Consider the following 26,479-nt stretch of genomic DNA (forward strand, 5'->3'; position numbering starts at 1 on the left):
GGGGAAAAATGCAAAAGTTTTAGAAAGCTGCTTCTGCAATACTGTGAGCTCAAGGTAGCTGGGGTCATGGCAGGTTGTAGGGATAGATGGGAGGATGACAGTCACTGGAGTGGACGCTGCGTTAGTGGAGGCTACTGAGGAGGTGTTAAAAGTGAGGTTTAAAGTTGGATGATGGGGTGCTGATGATTCCAGTTCATGTGATAATAGAGTCCTAAGAAAAACGATAACAGCATTTTCCCTTTTAGTTAATGCCCCTCAGTTATATACAGAGAAACCATAGCTTAGCTCTGTCTTCATTTTTTGGCTATCGGTATAGATAGATAGAGCCTTCAAATGGTTAAAGGAGCTATTTCTACATTATTTGAATTGGTTAGCATGGGCTGGAGAGATGGCTCAGTGGTTAAGAGCACTGATTGCTCTTCCAGAGGTCCTGAGTTCAATTCCTGTTAACCACGTGGTACAGTACCTTACAGCCATCTGTAACAGGTCTGATGCCCTCTTCTGGTGTGTCTGAAGACAGCTACAGTGTATTTATATACATTTTAAAAATAAATAATTCTAAACTAGTTAGCACAGAAAACTGGCCAGCATAGAGATATGATTTCATAAGGTAAGGTTGGTCTGATGAGAGGCTCAGTACCATGAGCACAGTATAAGACACTGTATTAATATGAGTACTCACATATCTTACCTATATGATATACTTGCATAATGCACAGGACTCCTAATATTTGCCTATATTAGGAAAGCAATGCCTCTCATTATTTTCCTAAGTATATACAGAAGTATGTATGTTCAGCTCCAAGACCACAGTGCTAGGAGAATCCTGTACAAACTCATCTTCCACAGCAGAACAGTAAAGTAAAATCAGAGTGCTTAAAGCATTAGAGAGTTTATCTCAAGACACTTGACAACAACAGCAAAACAAACAAACAAAGTGTATGTATGTGTGTATAGGTATATACCCACTTAAGTATATTCTTATCTTCACAAATACAAAATGTGCTTGGTGTGATATTGTTGTCAGCTTCTCCAGAATCAGCTAGAGACAAAGGTCCAGACAGCTGTAGGAGATTCATTTCTAGGCATGCCTGTGTGAGATTACATTGATGAGGTTAATTGAGGGAGAAAGAGGCTAACAGTGGGTGGTACCATTTCTTGGGCTTGGGTCCTGGGCTGCATCAAAAAGAAGACATTATCTGAGCACTGAACATGCACGTTCATAACACTCTGTTCTCTGATCTTTGGTGCAGTATGACCAGTTGCTTCAACATCTTGCTGCCTTGACTTTCTTTCACGGTAGATTGAACTGTGAGATAAATAGATCCTTTCTTTCTTGTGTTGCTCTTTTTCCCCCAGGATATTTTGCCACAGCAACAACAACAAAACAAACAAACAAAAAACATAATATACTCAGTATTGTGATTTTGAATGGAAACATATTCAGCTACATCCCTTTACAGTATAATGTGATCACCTCTATGGTGTCCAGAAGTTCTACTTCATCGTATGGCTACCGTATAAGGATTTGTGTTGTGAGCAGTGAAATGTAATTACCAAGAACCAAAGGTCCTTAAGTAACCAAAATTGTTTTCCTCCTTGTCAAACATACTAAAACAAAAGAGACTGCTTGTTGTAATTGCACTGACTGTAACTAGGCCTGGCTCTTTCTCCTCTGCTGTTTGCCAGTTATGAAGAAGGAGGAAGATGGGGAGGCCTGACAGCCATGTGTGACCAAACATCTGTGCTCACTCAGTCTCTGCCTCTTGACAGTGTTCTGGGAAGGGTGTTCTTAGATGGTTTCCAGGACCGTACTATATGAGGGAGCTGTGGGTGAAGGCCCTGCTCCTTTGTGTTTTGTCTCCTAAAGCATGATAGGAAGAAAGACTTGATGTATTTTGGGGTTTGGACAGAACTTTCCTCTTCTCCAAAACTCTTATTTTTGCCCTATTTTGTCAAGCATTTTGACATTTAATCCCCCTTTTTAAAAAATCAAACCATAAAGCATAACTAACAGAAAATTCTGGAAATAACAAGTTTATAACATACTTTTAGTAACTAAAAGACAGTATAGACAATCTTGAAAAGTACATACTAAATAACATTTAAAAATTATTCAGATGTATCTTTGATTTTAGTTAATGATGCTGAATATTTATATGCAGATGACTTCTAAAAAACATATTCATGAAATTTAACTTTGAGCAGTTTTTTCTTTTAAAGTAGGCGATTCTAATTTTCTGTTATATGGTATTCTGCTATTCTATATTCCAATGTGATTTTATGTTCTACACCTTAACACATCTAAGCATTATTTTTCCTTATTTTTAAGAAAGAAAATAAGATTGGCCCAAGTTTGCATCAAGTGCTTAGCTCTGCCCTCTATACCGTCTTCTCTGCCAACTCTAGCATGATGTGGTAGGATTGTCTGACACAAACACCATGGCCTCAGGCACACTTTCACCAAGGGCAGTGGCTGAGGCTGTTCAGACAGAAAGAAGGAGCAGGTGGGCTGTATGGGCGGACATGTCCGTCCCACTACTCTACTCGACTAGGATAGATTTGCATTAATTTTGCTGCTGTAAAACTGCTAAAAGTAAAGCTGATCACGGTCCAGAATATTTTTGTTTTGTTTTGTTTTTTCGAGACAGAGTTTCTCTGTGTAGTCCTGGTTGTCCTGGAACTCACTCTGTAGACCAGGCTGGCCTCAAACTAAAATCCACCTGCCTCTGCCTCTCAAGTGCTGGGATTAAAGGCATGTGCCACCACTGCCCAGCAAGAAACAGAAGTTCTTACTGCAGCTGCTTCAGGCTTGCTCAGAGGAAATGAGCAGTTAACTCCTGGTTGGTATTATAAATATCACTTTTAAGGTATCTTAACTGAGAACAAAATTGCTTAAATATTTTTAAGTATGTTCAGGATTCTTATTTTTAAAGACCCCCATTGTTCCTGAAGACTACCACTGAGACTCTAGGATAATTAATTTTGAGAAACTAATGCCACCTTGGTAGTGGTGATACACACCTAAAGTTTTAGGGTCCTCTGCCTGTGTTTATAGTCTCCTCATTCTACAATTCTTTAAGCAAGTCCACTGAGATTCCAACATGAATTTTATCTCTCATTAGTTTTTTCAGAATGGATTTGATTATTTCTTTTAGTGTTAAATGTTTTCTTCCGATGTTACCTTCTAGAAAGGAGAAGCTGGGATCTGTCCTCTTTCCTTGAGTGAGGAGCTGGGAGCCTGCAGACTGAGCTCCTTGATGACTGTTGTTTATGTGTATGGTTTCCCTTCTCTGGTGAGAAGTGCAGAGGGGAAGTAGAACTTGCTTGGGTCCTAACCTTTTAAACTGTCACTCTTCTTAAGTCCCTTATGTAGAAGTTTAGGGAGGGGGCTCTATTGAACACAGAGATAACCTTTCATGGTAGTCAACAGTGATTATTAAGAAAGGATATATAACCCAAACTTCTCATTAACTAGATGCACAGTTTCCTTTGTGCTTTTCCCAACAGTGGCCCCCAAATGCAAATCCAATGTGCTGCTCTTCTGCTTAGAATACTTGGATTTTCCTTACTAGTAGAATAAAGGTCATTATCAACAACACAGGCACAGTGTAGCCTCCACCTCCCTTTTATCTCACCCTTAAATTCCACTGTTCTGTCCTTCCCTACCTTAGCTGGGCATATGCTTCCTTCCCCACTGTAACTACAAAATCTCTGCCTCAGCTTTCCCCTCCTCCACCCTGTCACACCTCCATCCCATTTCTTTGTCCTAACCTTTATTCTTCAGGATTTAACCTTGTGATCAATTCCTCAGTGAGCCTCACCCATCCCCCCCATCCCCCCAAGCTAATGTAATCTATCAGCAGCTCATGCGGCCCTGGGACGGTTCTCTGTGTGTAACCAAGCTTGGTCATTTCTAAAGTTCTGTTTATTCATCCAATCATACTTTAATTACTTAGTAAAGCAGATATGTGTGTGTGTTTAAGCTACTGCTTAGTGAATGTCTTTATTTCCTAAACTAACAGTGATAGAGCATCAGAATTCTAAAGTATAAGGAGTATAAGCTATGGCGCCTTCTGGAGGATATAAACTCAGAGTAATGGATGTGTCAGCTGAGATCGCTGGACACATTAACCTGCAGCAGAACAGTTTCCAGCTGGGGCTGGTGACCCCTAACAGTTCTAAAAGGAGTTTGACTTAGCATCTACTTTGCAAATATTTTTCAGTATCAAATTTGCCCTGAGACGGTGGACTTTAAACTATGCCTGGTTGTGCTGGTGAACTTGATAGCACACAGGCTGTAGCCAGTTGAGGACAATGGCTCAACTGGGTCAGGGTCGCTTTCAGTTTCCACTGATGAATACATCTCTTCCTTTATCTTTTCCACTTTATTTTAATAAATTTAATGTTCTTCCTCCTTAGAGGATCTCACTTTGTTTAGATAAAATACTCTGGTGAACATGGAAATTTTTAGAACAAACAGTTTTCCTTAAGCTCCCTGTCAGCTTTCTTCGTGGTCACATTGCAGGCAGCATCAACATCCCGTTCAGCGCAGCTTTCACGGCAGAAGGAGAGCTCAGTCAGGGCCCTTACACCACCATGCTGCACGGCTTCAAGGGGAAGGTCATTGTGATTGTGGGCCACGTGGCTAAGCAAACAGCCGAGGTAAGTGTGCTCAGAGATGTCCTCAACTCTCCCTGCCTACTGTCTAGGTTGTCGGAAATGTGCTTCTTCAGTCAGTCATTGGTAAATCTAGCTGTACGTATCTGTCTGTACTCTTACCTGGAGGAGCTTGCCTGGAGGTTTCTTATGGAAACCTTCATCCTCTCCACACACACTTCCTGCCTCCAGTTTTCAGCATCAGGATGTATAATAGTAGGAGACTTAGGAACCCCAGTGGTAGCTGTTGATGTCATTTGTCAAAAGTCTGTGTGTGAAGACCTTAGTTGTAAGTTGGGTGATACTAAAAGGTGGGACCTTTAAGAGGTGGGTCCTGGTGGGAAATGCTGTGGTTGGTGGAGGTTTGCCTTTATAAGGAACTGTGGAACCGAGTGGGAAGACCAGTGGGACTTCTAAAACCAAGATGTGTTCTCTTCTTCCACATACAGTACTGCCATTCACAGTGGACACTGACTGTAAGCCTTTGGTCTTCCTGCCTTTGCAACTATGGGCCTCCCTTCTTTATAAAATTAGCTACCTTTATTATTTTGTTATATGAAACAAAAATTAATATGACAGCATAGATTTTCAAGGTTTTTTTTTTTTTGTTATTCCTAACTATTTTTTGAAATTTCAAAAACATAGACAGAACTTCTGTTAGGGCAGCAAGACTGGAGCACAGGCTCTGAAACTGCCCTGGTAGGGTCTGTTGAACTTGGGAGACTTGTTTACCCAGAAACTCAAGGGTCAGGTGTCAGTGTAGATCATGAAACAAGTGTTGAGCAAGAGTTGAGCAGATTAAGAGAGGAACTGAGCATATGCTAAGCAAACTGACAAATAAAAGTACGTGTAGTAACCAAAATTGCCACCATTTAAGGGGGGTGAGAGGAATGGAACCTGATGTGGTGAAGCAGGCCTTTAACACAAACACTTGTGAGTCAGAGACAAGTGTGCAAGGACAGCCTGGTCTAAACAGCAAGTGCCAAGGCTATATAGAGAGACCCTGTCTCAAAAGAGAGAAAGAGAAAAAGGAAGGAAGGAAGACAGAGGAAAGGAAGGAAAGACAAGATATCAGAGATTACAGCATACAAAAGCCAAGCAGGGTTACGAACAACATCCTCAGAGTCAGTAGAGAACGTACCTGTTGAGCTGATTCAAAACCCATTCCATCCAAGCCTTTCCAGAAGGTGGAAAAGAATCTTTCCTAGGAAAGTAGCAGTTACTAGCTGCTAGGGAAGACAGTCTAAGCTATCCCAGATTTACCGAACCCCATGTGCTAGGGCAGAATGAATGAGACCAAGGAAGAGTCAGCAATGTTTGTTGGAAAATTAGAAGGCTTCTCACCATGGTTCTCCTATAAGCTCCTGGGTCCTTTGTCTCCAGGAATGGTAACAAATTTTCTCTGCCAGCCTTGGTTAGCACTGCCAATGATAGTTCTCCTATATCCCCCTATTCCTCTGTAACTATCTGTACCTCAGTTTATGCTGAGGTCATCTTAGAACCTGAGCTGTCATGGGACAGTATTTAAAGCATGTGAATTTGTAAGCCTAGCTTTGATGTTATGCTGACTTTCTTACTAGCTATGTTAATTTGGATAAGTATCTACCTCTTCAAGTCACCATTTGTTCAATTACAAAGTGAATATAACAGTTTCAACCTCAGCATTAATGTAAAGTTTTACACAAGATACATAAAGTTCTTGAGGAACCTAATAATAGTACTCACTACATATATTTTAGTATTGTAGAAGATCTGGAGTTTGAGTTTAGGAGCATAGCAACAAAACAGGTACTGACTAGCCCGGCCCTGCCCAGCTTCAGAGCTCAGGCAATGTGCTGTGCTCAAGGTGGTGTGGCCATAGACTGATAAGGCATCCATTCCCCCCCAGTTCAGTCTGAAGAAACAAGCATGTTTATTAGATCATAAAGAAGTCAACTAAAAACAAAACGACAACCTTATGTGTGTATGTATGGTCCCCAATATCAGAGCACAAAACAATTTAAGGAAATAAACAGTGGAATTAAATTATACCCTAGACCAAATGGACTTAAGAGTTCTGCAGAATAGTTCATCAAACAGCTGCCTAAAACACATTCCTCTTACCCCAACATAGAACATTCTCCAACATAAAGAATGTAATATGCAACAAATTATTCTCAACAAAATTTTAAAAACTGAAATATCACATATTTTTGTTAACAGTTCAAAAGAATAAAAATCAATACTAGAAAAAACTTTATAAACTACAAATGCCTATGAATTAACTTATTTCTGAATAACCAATGGATTAATGAAGTTAAGAAAGTTTTAAATTCTTTAAATAAATGAACATGGACTAAGCCATGAACCACATGGACGAAGTGGACTTTACTGAATTGATGCAAGAATGATTGATTGAGAGTATGCTGATCAATAAATATGATAAAACAATACCAACAGAATGAAGTGCAGAACCATATGATTATCTCACCTGCTGCTAGAAAGGGAGCATTTGACAACGTGCAGCATTCTTGTGTATAATAGAAGTACTAAGCAAACTAGATATAAAAATAATAAAGACTATAAGAAGGCAGCTAGCATTATATTCAGCAGTCTACAGCTGAGAGCTTTCTCCTAAGACCTGGCACAAGACCACATTGCCCACGTACCTTATACTGGAAGTGTCAAAATCAGAAAAGAAAGAAACCAAATTATTACTGCTTGACATTGTCATAATTTGTACAGAAAATACCCAAGCCACAAAAGAAAGTACCAAAACTAATGAAATCATCAGTTACAGACACAAAATCAATAGTAATTCTATTTGTCAATAGCAAATAATATAAAATAGAAATCAAGAGTGCAGACTCTATTTGTAGATATTGTGGCTAATGAGGGTTGGGGAGGTACCCCAGTTGGTAAGTAACTGCTGCTCAAGTCTGAGGACCTGAGTTTGATTCCCCACAGATCATATAGAAAGAAAGCTGGATATAGTAACATTCTCCTGTAAGCCCAGCACTGGGGATTCAGAAATGGAAGAATCTCTGCTTTTTGCCTACCAGACATTCTAGCTAAGTCAGTGCTCCCCAGGCTCAGTGAGAGGCTCTGTCTCAAAAACTAAGTCGGAGAGTGTATGAGGAAGACATCCTCTGTCTAATTCTGCCCTCCATACATATGTGCACATCAAAAAGAAATGAAATCAGTATGCCAAGGAAACACATCTCTGTTTATTATAGTCAAGAAGTAGAAACTGCCTCAATGTCCACCAGCTGACGAACGAATGAACCATATGTGCTAAATACCTACAGTAGATTTAGCCACAAGAAAAGTGAAACCTTGCCATTGCTGACAATGTGCTTGAACTGAAGATCATTATGTTAGGTGTGATGTGCTAGGCAGAGAGCGCCAAACCGTGTGACCTCCCTCATTTTGAAATCTCAAAACCATAGACTTCGTGATACACAAAGTAGAATAGTGGTTGTCAGAGGTTGAAGTGAATGTCCTGGTACAGTTAGACATCAAGGTGAAGTGTGCTGCTGCACTGCATGGTGAGTGTACATAGCATCATGGACAGCCCAAATGCTAGAAGAAAGGATTCTAAGTTTTTATCATAAAGAGATCGTAAATATATAATGAAATAGACATTATAATCAGATATAAACACTATACAATCTGTAAAAATGTTGAAAGACTGCTCATTAGTATATCCATGCTTTGTTTTTATATATGGATTAAAACTCATTTCAAATATATACTCTGAAGGGCAATGACTAGGAATGAATGATTTGAGAAACAGTGAAAACTCTGCATTGCAACTACAAAGTACTGCTGAAATGAATTGATGGTCTGAGTAAATGGGAGGATGTCTAGTGTTCATGGACTGGAAGATGTAGTATTGTTTTGACAAAAAGGCTAAGACAATGACGTCATGATTCTAATACCAACGGGTTTAAGGTCAGCTCAAGAATAATATATTTAAAATGAAGTTCACAGGGAAGTCTCACTTTTGTGTCTTTGAAATGATAATAATATTTTCCAAAACTCATAGGAAAAACTATTTTCAGTTGCTAAACGCTAGTCCCAATTCCCCGGACATAAAGAAAGCCTGATTCGTGTACATACACACAAACACACACACACACTAAAAATTAAATTTATTTTAGAAAGCATAAAGTTATCTCCAGCAAAACTCAAACTGTTGAATTAGTTCCAGACTAATGCAATCTGATACAGTGACAGTTAACAAAGTCTGCCACCCGTATCATGCTATAACTGACCAAATGTTTTTAAAGGAAGGTCTTATATCTTAACGAGATTGCTCAGAGAAATTTTTGTACTTTAGACACTAACCAAACACTTCTAAAAGCAAATGTGTTTTCAGTACCCATAACAACCATTTATTCACACTACCGTACTCCCAACTAAAGTCTCATAGATCTCTTGACAAGGCCCATAGTGAATTCATCTTTCCTAGAAGAAACTGTCGCTTAGGGAGAATGACAACTTATATAATACTGTGAAGATTGCAGGAATAATGCTGGGAGATGTAACTGGAGATAGTAATGAGTGTCAGGCTGGGGAGATGGCCAGAAGATTAAATCTCAATGTGGATTCTACACAACTTAATATATCCTTAAGAAAACAGGAAAAATAAGAAAAAATATCACTGTTTAGCTGTGAACAAAATTATTCTACTTTAAGAAAATGTCTGAACACAGTCCAAGGATGGAGTCATGTGAGAATTTTGAATACTTGTGAGAAAACTCCAAGAAAACAAGAGTCTTGTGACCTCAGTTACTTCAGAACACAGTGAATTGTTCTTGGAGTGTGTTTTTGTGCTCCACAGGTATAGTGGAAAGGAGTGAGTTTACTTCAGCGATGACTCATATGCTTCTATGGAAAAACGTTTTTCCTAGGTGCAGCATGTCTTTGTAATTGTACACTTTACTCAGGTGACTCTTATTAACCCTCAGAGTATAAATTGTCTGATGCTCTGAATAAAGGTGGTTATTGTATAAGACTTTAGTCTACCTCATTTTTAGGCCTCTGATCTCCCAGGTTCACACTGGCAACTAAAGTAGTAAACATGAAAAAATCAGATGATTGTACTCAGTCCATTATAACAAAATACTGAGTAAAAAGGCTTTAAAAACAGATTTTCACCAGGTGGTGGGGGCAAATGCCTCTAATCACAGGACTTGGGAGGCAGAGGCAGGCAGATTTCTTGTGAGTTTGAGGCCAGCTTGGTCTACACAGAGTTTCAGAACACCCAGGGCAATACAGAGAAACCCTGGAGACAGACAGACAGACAGACACACACACACACAGGGTTGGGGGGTTGGGGAGAGATTGAAATTGATTTACTTTATTAGTTCTGATTTGGATTGCCAAATTAAACATTTCCCAAAGCTGAAAAGTCTAAGATGCTGTGGATTCAGTATCTAGTTCAGTATCTATGAACTAGCCATCTTTTTGCTGTGTCTTCCCATGGCAAAGAGGTAAGGAAACTCTCCAGAGTCTGTTTCATAAGGGCACCAAGGCTAGGGGTGTAGCTTAGTGGCAGAACCCTTACTTAGTGTGCATGAGGCCCTGTGTTCAGTTTCTAGGATGGGGTTGGAGGAGATGATGGGTGGGTGGGCATGTGAGCAGGTGGGCAGGTGAGCAGACAGACAGTTCATATAGGGGTTCTACCCTTAGACTCCTGTCACATGCTTTAAGCCTCTCCTCATAATGATATCACACTGTGGCTATCAAAATATGAACTTAATAAGAACAATACAGACCCAGACCATTGCACTCTTCTCTTATTAGTACTGTCTCCCTCCTCTGCTCAAGCTCTTCCTACTAGTCTTGGGGAGATTATCCTCCTGCACCTACATGCTCAAAATAATGATTCCTAAAACACTTAAAGACAATTGAGCATAACAATTGTCTCTATAGAAACCACTGTAATTCAAGATAATAGCTACTTAGTTCTTCAAATTCATGTATTTTAATGTAATTTCCATGCAATCGTTTATATTTTTAGAAAATGGAATGCATGTCTTTATCATTGTTTTCAAACCTCCAGATAAAGAATAGGAAGCGTTCTTTGTCAGTTTCAGGTAATCCCTTCCTACTTGTTCAGCCTGTTTGCACTTACTGTAGTCACCCTTGGACTTCACCCTTTCTCCATGCCATTCTTGTCACTGAAAATTTCAGTCTGCGGATTTATATCATATGAGAAGGAAAGTTTTAAATATTGCAACTTGAACACTGTATAATGTTGAACACTGTATAAATGTTAAGATAACAGTAACAACTCTTCTACACAATTCTGGTTCATGGTGGGCAGTAGTTTACTTTGATTGACCTATGAACTGAAAACTGTCCTGTAGCTCTTCAGAAGCTACTTATCCTCAAAGCTTTATGGAGTAACACATCGTCATCATCTATATAGGGATGTAGTAAAGGAGACCCTAACCCACTAGTCTAGACTTTGACCATTTATTTACCATGTTTTTAACAGAATAAAAAGTATTCTGTTTAAGATGTGGCCAGCTCTAGAGCCAGCTCATATCCATTCTCCATAACAAATGCCAAGTCATCCTCTGGGCACTTACTTGCAGGCCCTGCTGAGAAGAAAAGTTATCTTGTCCCAGTATGTGTTATTCTACCTGCCCACCCTGCCTCCCACCACTTAATTCCCCCTTGCCTCAGGAATGTGTGTGTCTGAACAAGAACTAAGCACAGGAGCCCTCTCGCCTGACCTGCAGAGGTTGGAACTTGGCTGTGATCCATCACAGCCCTAAATGGTTTGAATCTGAGTTTTTATCATATACATTCTATGCATAGTCGACAGCATGTGATAGGGCCACGGCTGGCACACAGTGTGGGTTTACTGTTGTCAGTTGTCTAGTATAAACAAAAAGTGAAAAATGGTTATTGCTGAAATTCACTTCCCAAATATACAGATCAAAGGGAACTAGACCAGAAGACTCCTTGGGCCTCCTGACACACAGTGTTATTAGATAGTGGAATTTTATCAGAAATGCTATTCTCTAACACAAGCCAGTATGCATTTTCTTAGGAATAAGAACTACTTCAAATAACTCTGCTGTCATATTTACTTTTTAAATATTTGCTCTACAGAGAAGACTGATAGACTTAAACATTTTAATATGTAATATTTAATTTAATATAATATTTAATATGCAAAATATGCATAAATTTATGTTATCTGTGAAAGAAATACAGTTGTCCTATGATTGGCAGAAGGGTATATGACCTAGTAAGTATTAAGACTCACTGGCTCTGGGCCTAGATCATGGGTGCGTCCAGGTGATGACCAAGCACTACCTTATATCTCACTTGTCTGCTTCTTAAAGAACTGTATATGTTGTAAATGTAAATTATTCTATTTAGAAAAGGAAATAAGAAAAGGGAAGAGGAAGGAAACTATTTGGTTCCAGAATTTCTATAGACCAGAGCAATGAAAGCAATCTTGAAAAAGAGGCTTGCTCACACTATATGGGGATTAGACCATGGGGCAGGGGCAGGGGCAGGGGCAGGGGCAGGGGCAGGGGCAGGGGCAGGGGCAGGGGCAGGGGCAGGGGCAGGGGCAGGGGCAGGGGCAGGGGCAGGGGCAGGGGCAGGGGCAGGAAAGACACTGGAAAGTTAAATGACTGAAATCTAAGGAAGATTGGTTGGGGGTGGGGCTGTCTTTATTTGTAAAGATAACCTGTCTGTAACCCAAGCTGGCCTCAAACTTGTAACAGTGTCTAGCTGCACCCTCCAGGGTGAACCTCCAAACCTGGTCATTGATAGTTTTTAAGTGTTAATACCACTGGCATTATATAAGTTTTTTTGTTTTTAAATAATTTATGTGTTAAATAGTACAGTGAGCATCCAGAATTTGCAAAGAGAGAAAAGGATGACAGTGTTGTATGGGAGCAGTAGTGAGATAAGTTCAGTGTACGGTCACTAAGCTGAGCTGCGGGTTCATGTTACCATCCTGCTCTGTCCTCACATGTGTAACGTGTTTCTTAATAAAGAGGAAAAGAGAAACAATGATAAGAAATGAAGTTAAAAACTATAGAAAACAGAAAGTCAGAAATATTTAGATTTAATTCACTATAGTCATATAATTTTCTATGTAATATAGAATGTTAAAAACTGTTTAAGACACTCTCAGATCCTAGTACTCTCACATTTTCTGATCCCAAAACTAGATTGTTCAAAACCAGAAACAATGCTTCAAAGGTTTTTGTAACCCTAATAGATACCATATTAAGGATTTCAAATCTCATAGACACTATTAGAATAGTTGTTTATAAAATTATATAATAAGTTTTCTTATAAATTCTCGCCTTTTTAAATGAAGAATTAGAATTTTCTATTAATTGTGGTTTCAACTATCCATGACAAAATTCATGTTGAAAATCATTTGTTATTAACATTATAACATGTAAAAACCTTTAAGATTACATCCAGCATACTACCCTCATGAGAAAGTGCATGAGTATTGGGTTGGTTTTCATGACAGAACACTCCTGATAGAAAAGCAGTTTGACTTTCTGCCATGTTAAGATGCACGAGAGGTTCTAGCCTGATGTAGCTCCTCCATATTGAACTTCCTCTCTTCCAGAACTGTTTAAAAGTAATCTTTTATCACAGAGTACCTCATCTGTGATATTGTTATAGCAGCAAAAGGACCACTCCTGGGTTCCCTGTTATGTGCTGTTCTTTTCACTGCTGCCCAGGGCAGGGTATGATGTGACTACCTGACCATGGCCTCCCCTTCCGGGCTTTGCAGTCACTGCTTTCATCTCTGAGTGAATTTCAAAGGAAGAAAAAGTAGCCACCTCTTAGTTGTCTTAAGTTGTCATTATATATCATTTCTGCATAAACTCACTTCACATTTTATAAAGTACAAGTAAACTCCAGTAAGTAAAATGAAATACATGAATACAAAACTAACAGAGAATACTTACCTCATTTATGGGAAGAATGTACTAAGGATTTGACTGAAGGGTGGCAGTCAGAATTACATTGACCATGTGGTGATGGGAAGAAGTCAGTGCCACATTTGATTCGACATTCCAGTGTCTCATATGCTTCTCATTGTTGTTCACAAGATGTCCAGGTCTACTGACCAAGACCTTCAGGAACTGTCCCAGAAATGTCTTCAATAATCCAGGCAAGACAACATTGTGCTAGTTAGAGTTGGTGTTGCTGTGATGAAGACTTGAGAAAAAGGGTGAATTTCTTATCTGGGCTCACAGATTCAGGAGTGGGCCCATCATGTGAGGGTGTTGACTGAGCAGAGCTACCCTCAGCAGAAAGCCCAGGGAGCAGAGAGAAGGAATGTCAGTTTCCCTATTACTCCTGGTCCCTCAGTCTGAGGGATACTACTGGCCACTTTCAGGGCAGGTCCACACTTCGCAGTCATCTATGGAAGTACCCTCATGGACACACCCAGAAATGTGTTTAATCTAGGTGCTTCTCAGTCCCGTCAGGTTCATAGGCAGGATTCATGACCACCACATTTTGCTATAAATTTATCTCTGGCCAATACAACAATTGACACAGAGAAATCTTTTTCTCATCTCAGACTTGTATGACTTAGGATCTTGCCAAATTCTTCAAAATTGGTTAAACAGTTCACATACATTACCAATGTGTCATGACCTCATCACAATACTGAACGTGTGCCATATTTTCAGCATTCCAGAGTGCCAGGAGGACTTATAAGGCTAACACATCTTCAGTCTCCACTCAAATAAGTACATAACCCCAGCTCTTCATTACAGTATTCTTCCAAATTCCCTCACTCAATACCATGTCCATCCAGAAGTAGCATTGGTGGGGAAGTTAGGACAGGGCAGGTCCAGTAGATAAGGCAAGGCTTCTCCGGTTTTGAGCAGCACGTTAGTTGTGCTGTCTCCAGTATGAAATTCGAGCTCATAAAGCCAAAGGTTACATTAGGCAGTGTAGGTGTCCTGCTGTGGTGGCTTGAATGAGCATGGCCGCCCTCTGCTCCTCCCCTAAATCTTGCCGAATCTGGGCTTTTTGTTTGCTTGCTCTGCTCATTTGCTTGCCATTTCGCTTTGTGCAGGGTCCCATTCAGTACTGCTCTTGCACCTCATCTGCCCTCGGCTTACCACGTCCTGGCCTGTGTCCTGCTCTTGCACCTTACCGTGTCCTGGCATTATTTAACCACAAGTACTCCGTGGCTACTCAAAGTTCATTTCCCTCATCTTCCTGCTACATAGAACTTGATTTCCTTTGGACAAACATTCCTATCTCTAGTCTAAGCTAAGATGCAAGATAAAGAAGGAAAACAAGATGGAATGGCAGCTACAGAGGCCTGCCATGTGCATACGCTGTGGCTGGAGGTGTGCTTACCCAAGCGCTAGAAGTGCAAACCAGCACCTGTGAGTACTGACAAGAGTTAGGATAGAAACACAAGACCTTCATCCATGCAGCCGAAAAGTCTCTAAACCTTCTCCCAGCATGTCCAGATCTGTCTTTCCTTATAGACTTTGGCTGTACAGCCCCTTTCTTCTGCCTAGAACTGCACTCTAAGTATTGGAGCTTTGGGTCCCAGACTACCCAACCTCAATGAATCCCACTATTCAATATTGGTTTCTCAATACTGGCTGTCATTGGCCTCAGCCAGGGTAGGCTCTAAGCAATCAGCTGCTGTTGGAGTTCAGCCTCAGAAGGTCATTACTAGTCTGAGTGGACCTAGATACTGCTCCTTACTGACAGCACCGACAGTTCTGCTGACACCAGCCCCAGCCTACTGGAGCACCCTGAACGTCCATCAAGGATGCTGCTCAATATGTCCAGCTTTGTTGTCCTCCTGTGGGTTCTACAGTCTCCAGACCTTTCCCCCAATACCCAGTTCTTCCAGCATTCGCTGATGCTGCTAAAGGCCCCCTAAGGAGAGGGGAGAATAGAAACGTTTGCCTATGTGTGTGGTTCTCCCTGTCCCACTACAGATTCCGTGGTGATTTGACTTTTTATCACACGGAGAGCCACACCCAGCATCTTCAAAGCCAACTCTTGTCTCTCTAACCTCAAGTTACCACCAAAATACTGTATCGTCAGTGTAGTGACGTTCACCAGCAAATGTGAACCTACTCACTTCAGGAGTCAGTAGTGAAAGAGTAATGGAGTGGGAAGGGGATGAAACCGCTTCCCCAACACCTGTTAAATTCAGAAACTCTTATGTCTAAACAACTGCGTTTGCAATCCCGTACTGCATTCCATTAATTGTTTAGTTACTGTTTCCTCTCTTCATAATCACCCCAAACCTAGAACAGTGTAGAGTACTGACTAGATGCTCAGGGAAATGTATGACTAGTAAATGGACAAGTAAATGAGCAGATGGAAAAGAAGAAGAGTGGAAAAGATGGAGAGCTGTAGCCATGGTTCTGCTACAGGACCAGTATTAACCATGGATGATTGGAACCACCAAGAATCTGAGCAGAACTCCCAATCTTACATGGAAATCAAACAGTTGCTTTTTTTCCCCTACTGAAATGCAGCTTGCATCCCGTCAAGGCAATCTGGACAGCCCTGTCTCCTGGTGCTCCCATTCTGCTTCCCTTTTCAGACCACCCACGAGCAGCAACCTGACTGAGATTGTCCCTCTGCCTATTTTGCCATCCCAGTTTCCCAGCTTTAGAGAACCCCTGTGTTCCATCCATCTATAATAGAAGTCTTTCCAGCTTTACAGTATTCGTTAAGAGATTAGTCAAGAGTACAATAGTCCTCCTCTACTCATTTTCTTACTTCCAGGGTGTTCTTAAGTGCTGAAAGCTGAGGGCTTACCCACAAGGCCCTTTTGGTAATGCTATATTATGTAGGATTGCCGACCTCCATGGTAATTGTACTGCTGCTTGTGTGGAAATGCAGTGTGTCAGTAATCATATAGCATGGGACAGTGCTGACTGTATATTCAGGTGGATGAGTCTTGTGCCGCTGTTCTTGAGGACTAGGCTTCAAAGACTCGTGAGCCAGCAGGGTGGGGAGAAGATGAGCTCACTGTGACCTGCATGCATGACAGTTTTCAACATGCAGTAGCACAGTTTCTCCAGCACTGTTTATGACTAAAGATCCCCATCTAGATTTGAACTATAAATGGCCACTTGACTCTCGGGGGCCTACAGGGCATGGTGGAGAAAGAGGCAAGGTCAGCAGTATTGACGTCTGTTTATCTGTCATCTCCTTGCTGTAAGGAATGCTTCAATCACAGTCTGGCAATATATATTCTGCCTCCACACTGCCTCCTTTATCCTTTTGTCTTGAGACACTATTTTATACAACTGTCCCTGGACTGCCTACCTTAGATTCGTTTAGGAAGGTTTGAGGATTTTTATATATCTTTTATACTCATCTGTTTATTTTGTGTGACTTTGGGCTCATGCACCATAGAAGAGGTATCTTTTAAAGTATACATCTTTGAACCATAACCTTCCATGATAGTTAAAGCAGTCCCAAATATATTTTGAAGAACTTTTGATTTTATGATAAAATAAAAATTATTACCACAACTCTGTTCAATGGTCAATAAAAACAGTCTCTGGAACTGAGGTCTTGAACTTACTCTGACTAAACTACTCAGCTGGCCCTTTAATTTCCTAGGTATAGACCACTGTGCCAAGACCTAACTATTAAACTTCTAATACCCATAGGAAGCTTTTCTCACAGAAAAGGGTTTCATGAGCAAGCCTTCCTTGCTCAGAAATGCAGTGACTGGGAAAGGTAGTTAGGAGAGGCCAAGTCTGGCAGAAGTGTGTGTCTACATGGCTTTTACAGAGTCCTGTGTGCCAGGCTTCCAGAAGATCTCCTGAATGAGTCCTACATAATTCCAGTTAATCTCAAAATGTTAATTTTGTTGCTTCAAAAACATGCTATAACTGGAATGTGGCCCTGAGACATTCTACACAGAGTTGTGGCAATAATTTTTATTTTACCACAAAATCAAAACTTCTTCAAAATAGATTTGGGACTGCTTTAACTATCATGGAAGGTTATGGAGTAACAACAGAAGGGTAAGTCTCTGAGAGAGCCTAACCAACTAGGAAGAGCTTATTCTCTCTTCAACCTTTATACTACATGAAATTATTTACAGTGGATACTTGTTAAAGCACATAAGAGAAAACAGAAAGATGACAAAGTTTTGATAGATATAAATACGTGATTTAATTTATACTAAAAGATGAATGAGCTATGCAAAGGTGACGACAGTGAACTACTGCTATAAAAATACCTTTGTCTCTCCCAACCTGATATACACAGGACGTGAAAGAAATTCTCTGGATGATTCCTGTAACCCTGTCCTCTCTTTGCAGTTTGCAGCTCATCTTGTGAAGATGAAATATCCGAGAGTCTGCATTCTAGATGGTGGCATTAACAAGATCAGGCCAACAGGCCTCCTCACGGTTCCTTCTCCTCAGATATGAAAGACATGGTGCCATCACCCCCTCACAGCCCATCACACTGAGACACAAGTGGACATCCAGACCACTGCATTGCGAAGTTTTGTCATGAGATACTTTTGTAAATCATGTGACTCAAACGGTCACCTAACATGGCAAGAAATTTAATAGTTCATGTATTGCTGAAAGATTTTCTTAATAATGAAGTCTGATCATGAAAATTTTCCACACTGCACATAAAGCCAGAGGAATTCAGCTGACAGGGCAAATTTAGCACTATCCAGAATCCAAGTGAACTGAGGAAGCTGCCATCGCTACACTGAGCACACTGTCCTAACAAAGATGTGTAGAAAATATGATGTATTTCTCTACCTCTTCCTGATGGCAGAAATTAGAAAGCTAGTCACAGTGAATGTGGCATTTGGTAACTCACAAATGCACAGGTGTGCATGTGTTTAGTCTACTGTGAAAAGTGGTAGCAGCATTCTCAGAGAATGGAACTTCAGAGACCAGCCACATTTGACAGCATATTTGTCCACTTCCTATAGCAGGAAACTCAAAGAATGACTCAAACAGCTTTTCTGATCCAACATGCTCAAGTCTTCCTGGAGGGAGACTACTTCCTTACCCACACAGAGCAGACTTCTGCTGCTTTACCACAGAACAGTTTCTTCTTGTGAATAAACTCCTTAGACTGTGGCAGCATGCATGGGCCTAAGCCAGGTGGTGTCGAAGTGCTGAGAGGGGAAACGGACACAAGCCCTGTCCCTCACCAAGAAGCTATCTCCAGTTGATAACCAATCACAAAGAAAAATTAGTTTCTCCAAAGGAGTCTCACTTAAGGATGCAAACCACACAGAGTCAGGCCCCATGCCCAGCAGTAGATGGCTAACATAGTATGAACAATTATATTTTTAGAGATTTTTTTTTTGTCTGTTACTGTTTTTGTTTGGTATTTTTTAACCTTTATTTTTTTCTTATATGGTATTGTTTTTTTGTTTGTTTTTTTGTTTGTTTGTTGGTTGGTTGGTTGGTTGGTTTTTTCGAGACAGGGTTTCTCTGTGTAGCCCTGGCTGTCCTGGAACTAACTCTGTAGACCAGGCTGGCCTCGAACTCAGAAATCCGCCTGCCTCTGCCCTCCCAAGTGCTGGGATTAAAGGTGTGCGCCACCACCGCCTGGCTGGTATTGTTTTTAATACTGTGTTTTCATTGGTTTTATTTGTATGTATATGCATATATGTCTATTTCTTTGTGCTGTTTATGTTTGTTTGTATTATTCTGGTTTGTTTTCTAAATAATTAAAAAGAAAGCATAGATTTGGAAGGGTGGGAAAGATCTAGGAGACAATTAGGTAGGGGAAACTGTGATCAAAGTATATTGAATGAAAAATTATTTTCAATTAAAGGCTCCTCAGCACCCTCCATTATATCTGCAATCTAGAAGGAAAGAGATGAAAGAGGGAAGGCAGAAATAGGAAGAAATAAGAACCTAAGCGGGGAACAGAACAAAGAGGCATCTCCTTTCCTTCCCTTCAAAGACACAGGTTGACCTGGCACACTCTGTCCACTGCCATAATGGTGGCCAGCCTGGATGCACATGGCAGCACCCAGGGAATGATGAGGGATGCTGAGATTGCAGCCTCTGGCTAAAAGCCATCTGCCCAGCTCCAAAAGCCTGACTACAGTGTGAGGAGAAGAAGAAAACATGTACTGAGAGCCAGCAGCAGCCTCTGCCCCAGTATTTGAAAAATTAGGTCCTGAGTTCTACTGAATCTAAAAAACGACAATTGTGTGAGACCACAATTATGGAATTAGAAATACTAAGGCATTTCATCATTTGTAAGAGGAACTTTTTTTTTTTAGATTTCTGAAATGGGAACATATAATTATTGAAATATGTATTTCAATGTTGTTTTAAAAGTGTTCACTCTTTTCGTAACTTCTGTTCTTTGTCAGTGTGAAGACTGTCTACTCTGAACATTTGTACAAGAACCTCAGGCTTCTGGGCCATGATTTCATTCTGCTACTGTTGCTATCTTTATTTTATTTGCATCTGTTTTTAATTTTGTGAGTACCTACGTGTGTGTACAGGTACCTGTGCCTATGGTCATCTACTTATTCTCCAAGTTTTTTTGGTATTTGGGGGTTGGGGGTAGCTGTAGACTAGAATGTTAATTAGCTCAGCAGTAGGCCTGGGGTCCTCCTGTATTCAACCTTCAGCCCTAGTATTATACACACCACCACCATGCCCAACTATTTTGTTAGGTTGTGGGCATCTGAACTCAGGTATTCATACTTGAAAGGCAAGTGCCGTATGCACTGAGCCGTCTCCTCAGCTTGCATCTATGTAAAACTATACTTTGCAAACCATAAAATTCACCTTTTTATTCTACGTGATTTGGTGATTTATTATATTCATAACATTGTACTGTAGTTACTGGTAGTATTTAATTCCAGAACATTTTCATGACCCAAAACCAAAATACTGTTATTTATTTGCAGCCATTTTTGCAAAACTTATACTTGGTCTTTGATTTCATTTTCGTGCGAGGAGTAAGATAGGGACCTGACTTCACTTTTGCATGAAGATATCTAAGTCAGTTAAATTATAGCTGGTTATTCACCAAATATCTTTTGAATTATTTACTATGTAAGATACTAATGTGACCAATAACTATCATTTTGTGATTTTTACATAGTTTGTAAAGGACAACAAATAGGATTAGAAAAAAATGACTTCCATTGTCTAACGCCATTTTTTTGACCACCATGAACCTTGTCAGGGCTCCTGGTTTTGTTCGGCCTTTAGTGGTTTAACTGTCTCCACAGTAAGAATGCAGCACTGATAATCAACTCCAAAGAGAGTGGACCAGGTTTGACTGGGCAGAGTGACAGATGGGAGAGGATGAAGACACGAGTGTTGCGAAGAGAACTATAAGAAAGTTGTGGTTTACCTCCATCAGGGTTTTTCATGTGGTTTTTCCTAAAACATAACACATTTAGGCTTGTTCTAAATGATGGGGAAATGTTTTAACATATAAATTTTAAGTAATATTTAATATTCTCAACTATAACATTCAAGGTGTCTATGGTGGTGGTTAATATTGTTAACTTGACAGGGTCTACATTTACCTAGGAGATACTCCTCCAGGCATGTCTGAGGGGGAGTTTCTGGATTAGGTTGATTGAAGTGAGATGCTCCACCCTAACTATGAGTGGTCCTATCACAGCAGCTGGGATTCAGGATGGAATAAAGTAGAGAAAGAACGCTGCACACCATCATTCATCTCTGTGTCCTGACTGAAGATGTAATGTGACCAGCAAGCCCAAGCTTCTATTACCACAACTTTCCTTCTGTGATATTCTGTACTCTAAAACTGAGAGCAAAAATAACGCCTATCCTATGCTGTTTCTGTCAGGGTATTTTACCCCAGAAACAGGAAAGGTAATACAGCATGCTAACCTGTGATAGAGCACATCAATAAAGTTGATTTTAGCAACTGTTTCTTAAAGTAAATCTGTTGTGTATAGAAATCCTTTATGGTATATTATTGACGCCTCCTACTCTGTCAGTATTAAAGCCATTTCTGGTATCTGTAGTTTCTTCTACCCACAATACCCTAACCACCATCCTCAGCAATACACACACACACAATTATTTATTCTTCATGATCCAACAACAGTGGCACCTCTTCAGTCCTCTCTGATTTATCCATGCTTTATTAAGAGCCCCAAGTCTGACAAGATATTTTCTTCATGTTTCTAGAGACATACATTACATCCTTTTGCTATTACCTGATCGCATTTGAGTTCCATAGTAAAATAGGAGCTACTTTCAAGTCAGTGACCATGAGCTTCCACACCACAGCCATTAGAGATGCTCAGTATAGAACTGAGCTGAATCTCTGGGGTCTTACAGTGTATATAAAAGGAGAAAATAAAAGAAAAACATCCCATAGTACAGGTTACAGGTTTTTTTCCTTCTAAACTTACCTAGAACCCAATGGAATATGAGTAAGTTGGCAGCTCATTTTACTAAGGAAAAGTATGAGGTTCTACTCAGCTCTTTGATAATTCTGTAACGTATTGGAACAGATAACCTCCAACATGGTGAGTTAAATGAGTTCTATCCAACTTTCCAAAATGCAGAATTGCATGACATTTTTAATATATAAAATATCTAATACTTAAGGTTGACACAGAAATACTCATACCGGAAATGAGTACTACTCTGCTCTGTACTACTACCTGTCAAGATACCTGAGGAAGAGCATCATGGAGAGAAAGAGGTGGAGACCTTTTCCTTTCAGGCAGAAATTGTTCAGCTCGTGTCCCTCATCATCAATACTTTCTAGTCAAACAATGACATTTTCCTTCAAGAGTTGATCTCTAATATTTCTGAGGCTTTAGACAAAATTTACTTTGAGAGCCTCACAGACCCTTCCAAATTAGACGGAGTTAAAGCCGAAAATTAACATCATGCTCAATCCTTAGGAGCACACACTGACTTTGGTGGACAGAGGCATTGGAATAACCATGGCTGACCTCATTCATAGCTTGGGAACCATTGCAAAGTCTAACACAAAGGCATTCATGAAGGCTCTCCAGGCTGGTGCAGGCATCTCTATAATTGGATGTTTGGTGTTGGAGTCTATTTATCCTATCTAGTGGCAGGGAGAGAAGCTTTGGTCACAGAGTATAATGATAATGAGAAGGATGCCTGGGCATCTTCTGCTGGTGGATCCTTCACAGTTTGTGCAGACCATAGTCAGCCCGTTGGCTGGGGGTACCAAAGTGATCCCTTACCTCAAAGAAGACCAGAGTACTTAAAGGAGAGGAGGCCCAAGGAAGTGAAGAAACACTCGCAGTCCATATGCTGTTCCATTACTTTCTATTTGGAGAAGGAACAAGAGAAGATAGGTGATGATGAGGCAGAGGAAGATAAAAATGAGAAAGGAGGAAGATACGGATGGTGTGGAGAGGCCTGAGAATGAAGATGTAGGATCAGACAAGGAGGATGGCAGTGGCAAAGATAAGAAAAGGAAAATAAAGAAGATTAAGGAGAACACATTGATCAGGTAGAATTTATTAAGACTAAGTCTATTTGGTCAAGAAACACTGATGCTCAAGAGAAATGTGAATTTTATAAGAGCCTCACCAATGATTGGGACAACCACTGGGCCACAAGCACTTCTCTGTAGGTCAGTTGGAGTTCAGGGCATTGCTCTTCATTTCTGGTCGAGCTCCCTTTGACCTTTTTGAGAAAAACTGACATCAAACTATATGTCCATTGTGTGTTCATTATGGATAGTTGTGAGGAGCTCATTTTTGAGTACCTCAACTTTATGTATATCATGGTTGACTTCAAGGACCTGCCTCTGAATATCTCCCAAGATATACTTTAGCAGAGCAAGATCCTGGAAGTCATCCATAAAAACATTGTGAAGTGTTTGGTTGAAAATAAATCTTCAAGAAATTTTATGAGGCATTATCAAAGAATTTAAATCTTGGAATCTATGAAGGTTCTACTAACCATCAGCCCCTCTCTTTAAGCTCTCCCTCTATCACACCCCTCAGTCTGGAGATGACTTCCCTGTCAGAGTATGTCTCTCACATGAAAGAGACACAGAGGTCCATCTGCTCTTTCACTAGTGAGAGCAAAGAGAAGGTGGCCAACTCTATGGAGCATGTGCAGAAACGGGGCTTTGAAGCCATGGATATAACTGATCCTATTGAGTACTGTATAGAGTAGCTCAAGAAATTGGATGGGAAGAGCCTGGGTCTCAATGACTATGGAGGACCTGGAGCTACCAGAGAATGAGGAAGAGAAACAGAAAATGGAGGAGAGCAAAGAAATGTTTGAGAATCTCTGCAAGCTCATGAAGGGGATCTTGAATAAGATTAAGAAGGCAACAATCTCCAATAGGCTTGTGTCTTCACCCCGCTGCATTATGACAAGAACCTGTGGCTGGACAGCAAACATGAAGCAGATCATGAAAGTTTGGGCACTTGAAGGAAGCCAACTCTACAATGGGCTACATGATGAACAAAAAGGACCTAGAGAGAAATCCCAATTACCCCTTTGTGGGGACCCTCGGAAGGCTGAGGTGGACAAAAACGACAAAGCTGACAAGGACCTAGTGGTGCTGCTGTTTGAAACTGTTCTGCTCAATTCTGGTTTCTCATATGAGGATCCCCAATCCCACCCCAACTGCATCTGCCTCATGATCATACTAGACCTGGGCACTGATGAATATGGGGTGATAGCAGTGGAATAGCTAATGCTACTGTTCCTCCCCTGACTTGAGGGTGATAAGGATGCCTCTTGCATAGAAAAAGTAGACTAGAAAGGAAGCCTGTGGCCCTGTATGGTTTCCCTGTGGCTTCCCCAACAGCCTTGACTAGCCTTGGCCTACCTGGCTCTGCTCATGTCTATAGGATCTCTTCTGTCCTGTCCTTGTGTCTTAAGACAGGAAAATCCCCTCCTCAAAATAGCAGTATTAGGTATTGTGTATTGTAAAGGTGTTTGGTTTTGCTGTGAAATTAAAAGTATGCAAAATAAAGAAGATGCCACTTTATATAAAGAAGAAGGGAGGGAGGGAGGGAGGGAGGGAGGAAGGGAGGGAGGGAGGGAGGGAGGAAAAGAACGGGAGGGAGGGAAAGAACGGGAGGGAGGGAAAGAACTAGAGGGAGGGAAGCCTAGAGGTCCATGGCATAGCAGGTACCAGCAGAGTATGTAGTAATTGAGGTGCAGCACACAGGGACACAAAGCATGGCCTTCATTCTCCTGAAAGGAAGTTCATTTAAGACTTTAAAGTGACAACTTCATAAAAGTCTTCTCCATGCACTGATTAGAAGGAATTGTCTGCCAAAGAGAGAAGCTACAGAGGAGACTGACATTGAGATTCTCAGAGTGGAAATCAACCTATTGTAGATTGATGGATTTAGAACAGGCAACACAGTTCCAAACCTCAGTATGACCCATCTCTTTTCTTCTTCCAAATAATAAAGATGATACCTCTTTGAAAATTTGTACTGAGTGTTCTCCCAGAGGGGCTTTTACAGTTGTCTTTTGCACTGGAATGCACTAAGGCAAGAAGATTTTTGCATTGCCTCCACAGGATTGGCTCTGTACTTCTGTATGTCATGAGCAACAATCCCACAGCTATGTATGCTGCCTCTAAATGCGCCTACATTACTCAATCTTACCATTTTTCTTGATAAATACTAGTGTAAAGAGGAGAAACAAGATGGTACTTAATATTTATTTCTGTTTGGGGGCTCAATATAAAGACAAAATCTATTTACATGTACATGGGGTTTGTGGAGAAGAGTTACCACCCTTACCTATCTCATGGTTGATATGCACAGAATATGCCATTGGTCACCTACCACTCTTAATTGTGTGTGATGCAGATTTACCTCATCTATTAGAAGTTGTACACATTGTGATCTGTGTAAAAATTAGAATATTTTTATGTTCCCGGCTGTTTTTCTTGCTGAAGCTTTATGATAGGTAATTGTCTCATGAAGACTAAACTTAAACCATAGCAAATTATGGGTTCTGTCAATAGACCATGGCATGCATAGCTCCTACTGTGACAATCAGGCCTAACATCTCCTCCTGGATTGATTGCTTAATGTTACATCTCTTTTAGTGTATTTTTAGCTGGCACTGTCTACAGCATTTCAATTTCTGTTCTGCTGCTCTCTGTTGTCAGCAAACAGCATGGATGGGTACCAGGCACTATGCTGCCAACTTTTCAGGATGTACACATTAATCCTCAGGGTGGTGGAGTTAAAAATGCTGCTCGGTCTTGGCTTAAAACTGGTGTTGGAACTACAACAAAAGCATTTAAAGCATTAGGTCAGATTCTAAATATTGCTTCTGACAAAGGGGAGTTATCATTTTAAAATATTACCATATGGATACAGCTTTCCTTAAAAGACAGAGTATGGCCTTTTCAAATAGCAAATTAGCATGACCACAGCTTGGAATCCTAAGAAAATGATACAAAAGTGACCTTTTTTTTTTTTATTATTAATTTTGAATTCTTTTTTGACTACTATTTTTTTTTCAATTATATACATCTCACTCATTCTGGGAAGGAACTTAGTAACTTTAAGTTCTACACTGTACAGGAACTGGTTACTAGTAGGTGAAGATACCTGTGCCAATCTCTTCCAAATGCCCTTGGTATGGATCTCACATTGGTAGTTCAGAATCAGCTATGTCATGAGTATTCATATCATGGAAATGAACAACTGTCACAACTTGGGACTTTTTCTTTTTTGAGAGCTACTCAGTAACATTTACCAACACATTGATTTCAACCATCCTGGGGTCATATTATCTATAAATTCTAAATTATGAAAGTAAAAATATAAGGCAATTTGAAAGAGGATCATAAA

The 26,479-nt window shown here is 40.4% G+C and overlaps 1 protein-coding gene and 1 pseudogene across 3 annotated transcripts in view; both read left to right on the forward strand.

Annotated features, from left to right (window-relative positions):
* Positions 1–21,584, forward strand: part of Tbck (TBC1 domain containing kinase) — a 138,345-nt gene extending 116,761 nt beyond the window's left edge. For 2 of the 3 annotated variants that reach the window (XM_034500616.2, XM_034500617.2), the window contains exons 25-26: positions 4,506–4,665; positions 17,982–21,584. In XM_034500616.2, coding sequence (XP_034356507.1) covers positions 4,506–4,665; positions 17,982–18,092 — 271 coding nt within the window. In that variant the 3' untranslated portion in view covers positions 18,093–21,584. The remainder of the gene's footprint in view (positions 1–4,505; positions 4,666–17,981) is intronic. The other variant, XM_076933263.1, reaches the window with a different exon arrangement.
* A 493-nt stretch (positions 21,585–22,077) lies between these two features.
* On the forward strand, positions 22,078–24,486 carry LOC117707436 (heat shock protein HSP 90-beta pseudogene; annotated as a pseudogene).
* The last annotated feature ends 1,993 nt before the right edge of the window (positions 24,487–26,479 follow it).

Source organism: Arvicanthis niloticus, chromosome 4 (genome assembly GCF_011762505.2).
Source record: "Arvicanthis niloticus isolate mArvNil1 chromosome 4, mArvNil1.pat.X, whole genome shotgun sequence".
NCBI lineage: Eukaryota > Metazoa > Chordata > Mammalia > Rodentia > Muridae > Arvicanthis > Arvicanthis niloticus.